The sequence below is a fragment of the Pyxicephalus adspersus genome, chromosome 2, assembly GCF_032062135.1.
Source record: "Pyxicephalus adspersus chromosome 2, UCB_Pads_2.0, whole genome shotgun sequence".
NCBI lineage: Eukaryota > Metazoa > Chordata > Amphibia > Anura > Pyxicephalidae > Pyxicephalus > Pyxicephalus adspersus.
Window position 1 is genome coordinate 141,589,286 of NC_092859.1, and position 3,972 is coordinate 141,593,257.

The window sequence follows — 3,972 nt, forward strand, 5'->3', positions numbered from 1 at the left end:
TAATAAAGGAGACAGAGAAGGAAAATTAAAAAAGTAAAAGGAAGAAAAGAAAAAAAAATACTGCACTTCTGCACTGAAAAGTTAAAATTTGCAGCCTATATTATGATCCAGCTGTAGAATTCCTGATTAATAATTGGAGCCTGGATAAGGGAAGTGTGTGCTAGTGAGCTCCTGTAATGAAATAAAACCCCCTTCACTGTTAGCAGAATTGACTTTGCAGCCTCTGGTTCCCCAGTCCTTGTATCCGAGTGCAGCCAGTGAATTCCTGAGTTTTGGCACACTCACTCTTGCGTAGGAAGTTGGATGTTGGGATCCCTGCTACATTCATACGAAGAAATGCAAAGCAAATAGGTTGGGTTTGTATTACAACTATGTCATAATGTTTCGCTCATGCAAAACATGTAGCCAGAGGGGATTGCTAATGACTCAAGGTTTGAAGCAAGAACACAAGACAGACACTTGCAAGCCATTAGCACACTGCAGCACACACTGAGCCTGCTTAGATATGATTATATAATATGATACAACTAGCATGCCCTCAAATTACACCAGCGCTAATCACAACACACACCAAGGAAGGCGCAAAGCCACACGTTGGTTGATTCAACTTTTTTTATTTTTATTCATAAGGAACAGTTTCTTAAAATAAAAAAAAATAAGGTAAAATAAATAAATATGAACGAACACACAGGTAAAACATTTGCTGAAATGATAAGGGTAATTAGAATGACTCGTGTATTTATTGATTGTATTTATTGGGTTATCTGACAACTGGAGGAAAAATCAAAACGAATATTGAAAACTTGATGTATAGCAGTAAGTAGAACCCCTGGGTGTGCAGCCGATGCTGGGTGTATGGAGACAGATTGGTGCTCTATCATGGTACAATAAACAACCCCTGCCAGGATTTTTGCACCTCCAATGCCAATATTTATCTGACTATACACATCTATAATGTATAACAATTATATATATATATATATATATATATATATATATATATATGCAGGGCAGTTATTTAATCACACCACGAGGTATGTGTTACTCAACTGAATGCTCTACAAATCATTTTGTTCAATTGAAAAAATATATTTACCCACCACAATGTAACCCATGTTATGCAGAAAGCTAAGTGAATGCTATAGATAAGTCTTGTCCAGAGCAAAAATATATTACATGTTACAACCATCACAGTCATGTTCACCAGAAATGAAGTGCTTCATCCAGGGTGGATAGTGAGAACCAAAAGGCATATTGAAGACCATTGATGACTGCTGGAAATGATGAGATAAGGGAGACTGTAAGTGTTACTGTACGAATTAAATCATTTCTAAGTTCTTTACCCTTCAAAAATACAACATCACCCTTCACAATGTCAGTAAAGCCTCAATAGCCACTGAAGTACCAGTGCATCATAATGGTGCGTAATTGTGCGTAATTATCTCTCTCCCTCTCTCTTTCTATATAGATAGATAGATAGATAGATAGATAGATAGATAGATAGATAGATAGATAGATATAGATAATGTGTTTGCAACATTGGAAGGAGATCATTGCTGTCCACCTTTGATAAATCAGAATATCACATAGTGTGAACACAAATCCATATATTACAGACACATATTGCAGATCTGCTATGATGGCTCCTTATCTGAAATCATTTTAATTATTCTGCATCATGTTTGTGGATTGCAGCATCTTCCAGAAATTGGCCTGATGTCCACTTTATCACCCCATAAAACGCTGGAATATCGGCCATAAATTCATGCAAGTCCTGTGTTGGTTTGTTAACCCATAAAATGCCGACAAGAGCGACACAGGTGTGTGCTGATATATATAGCATGCCATGTGCACCCCATACATTGGGGAGGGGGGTGCTTAAAGAACATTGCATTTACTAAAGTAATCCTTTCATTCCTGCGCATGGAATTTGTGTGCTCACCAAAAACAGCCAATTAGGTTTTAGGAAATGGAAATGCTTATCAGTAGTATTATATATATATATATATATATATATATATATTTTATCTTTAGACTGTAATATATATGCGATCATTTCTCTGATACCATCCCATATACAAGCCATTATTGTTCCAATCAATAAATTTCATTAAAAAGTAAATTAATAAGTAATTCATAAGCAAATGAATAGGCAACAAATTGCCCGCTGTGTGGGGGGAACTGGGTACTCCCGGGTGACACCAGTGCCATGGCTATAGCACCCAATCCTAGTTTGTTTCCTACCCCTAGTGAACACTTGCAGCAAGATGACGCTATTCATTTTTCTTTTTTTTTTTTTTTGTGAAGCATTTCTTACCATAATTATTATTCCCGGCAATTGCGCACATTTTTTCAGACACCAATTATATTATTTTTATGTGAAAGAAGCACGGATGGTTTTGTAGCCTCTTCACCAAGCATGCTGGATGTATTCTGCTGCTTCTATTTTTTGCCATAGAAATGCTATTTATCAAATGATCATTCCAGGCTGTGACACACCTGCTAACATGCTTAACCTATTGACACCTTTCTCCCTGTGTGGAGTCACATTCTCTTTGCATTTAATGTGACTCGCTCTGATAAGACGCTCTGTTTCCTCTATTGATTAACTGGGTATTAAAGATAGCAGAATGTACTATTCATGATGGAGAAATTCAGCGCCGGCTTAGCGCATTGCGTCAAGCGCAAGACAGGTTAAACTCCCCCAACCCCTCCCTTCCTCACCTCATTGGGTTAAACAAAGTTTATCAGTGCATTTTACAGAAATCATGATTGATTTAGGTGGGAGATGTAACCAATTCTTCATACACATCACCATGCAGCAATTGGAATGGTCTGCGACAAACGAATCTTAGCACAGCAGAGTGCGCTATTATAGCGCCAGCAGCGGCGTCGTGTCGTACACCACAACAAGCAATCAGCATTCACTTTCCATCTCCCTGTCTGCACAGATCTGTTCAAATTCGATCCATCATCATCTGCAAATGACTGCGGTTCAGCGCTGCTGCGCGTTAGATGAGCAATATAAAATGGTTATATTTTTAATCAGTCACTTTGCAATATTTCCTTATCACTATTGTTCAGAAATCGATGTGACATTATTACTGCAATAAACAAAAAGTTAAATACACCATTTAAATTGTCAGTTTTATTTTTCAAAAAGCAACTTTTGGCACTGATGGGGTTAAATGGGAATAAATAGGGCATGAAAATGCTAAATTATATTTGTAGGTAATAGATTTCTGCACAACTTGTATCCAATCAGATGTATGTGATTGTATGGCGCTTGCTATGAAGATGGTGTATGTGAATATTAGGTGTATGCGAATGTTAGGTGTATGTGGATATTAGGTGTATGTGTATGTTAGGTGTATGCGAATATTAGATGTATGTGTATGTTAGGTGTATGTGAATATTAGGTGAATCTGTATATTAGCCTGCGCTTGTCTGGGCTTTGGGTGCGCCACATTTCCACAATGCGCCGGATTGCTTTCACTGACCATTCATTCCGCCAAAGATTGTGAATTTGCCTTCAAGGAAAGAGACATTCATCAGATCGGCGCTGACAGAGCAGAAATTTTCCGGGGAAGGTGGCAATTTACAACTTTGGTATTAGTTAAGAATAATCAGCGTTCTAATAGTCGTTAATAATTGTTTGAGAGGCTTCATTTGCTTCATTTCCCCCCGGAAGGATTCTGTCCAATGTGAGGCGCTGAGCTGGCTGGAGGAGGAAAAGAAATGCTGGAGGGGCTGTCATGGAAAGAAATGTCTTCAGAATCGAGAGAAGAGGAATGGTGTCAATCAATGGCAGACATCAATGCCAGCAACATACAGAACTCAAGATACAACCCTCACCATTCAATATACAACCAGAAACATATACAACACAAAGTACAACCCTCACCATAATATATACATGCAGCAACATACACAACACAAAGTACAACCCTCACCATTCAATATACAACCAGA

At 38.0% G+C, this 3,972-nt stretch overlaps 1 protein-coding gene across 2 annotated transcripts in view; it reads right to left on the bottom strand.

Annotated features, from left to right (window-relative positions):
- Positions 1-598: 598 nt before the first annotated feature.
- NR2F2 (nuclear receptor subfamily 2 group F member 2) overlaps positions 599-3,972 on the bottom strand; it is a 25,963-nt gene continuing 22,589 nt past the window's right edge. For both annotated transcript variants that reach the window (XM_072402678.1, XM_072402680.1), the window contains exon 4: positions 599-1,274. In XM_072402678.1, coding sequence (XP_072258779.1) covers positions 1,173-1,274 — 102 coding nt within the window. In that variant the 3' untranslated portion in view covers positions 599-1,172. The remainder of the gene's footprint in view (positions 1,275-3,972) is intronic.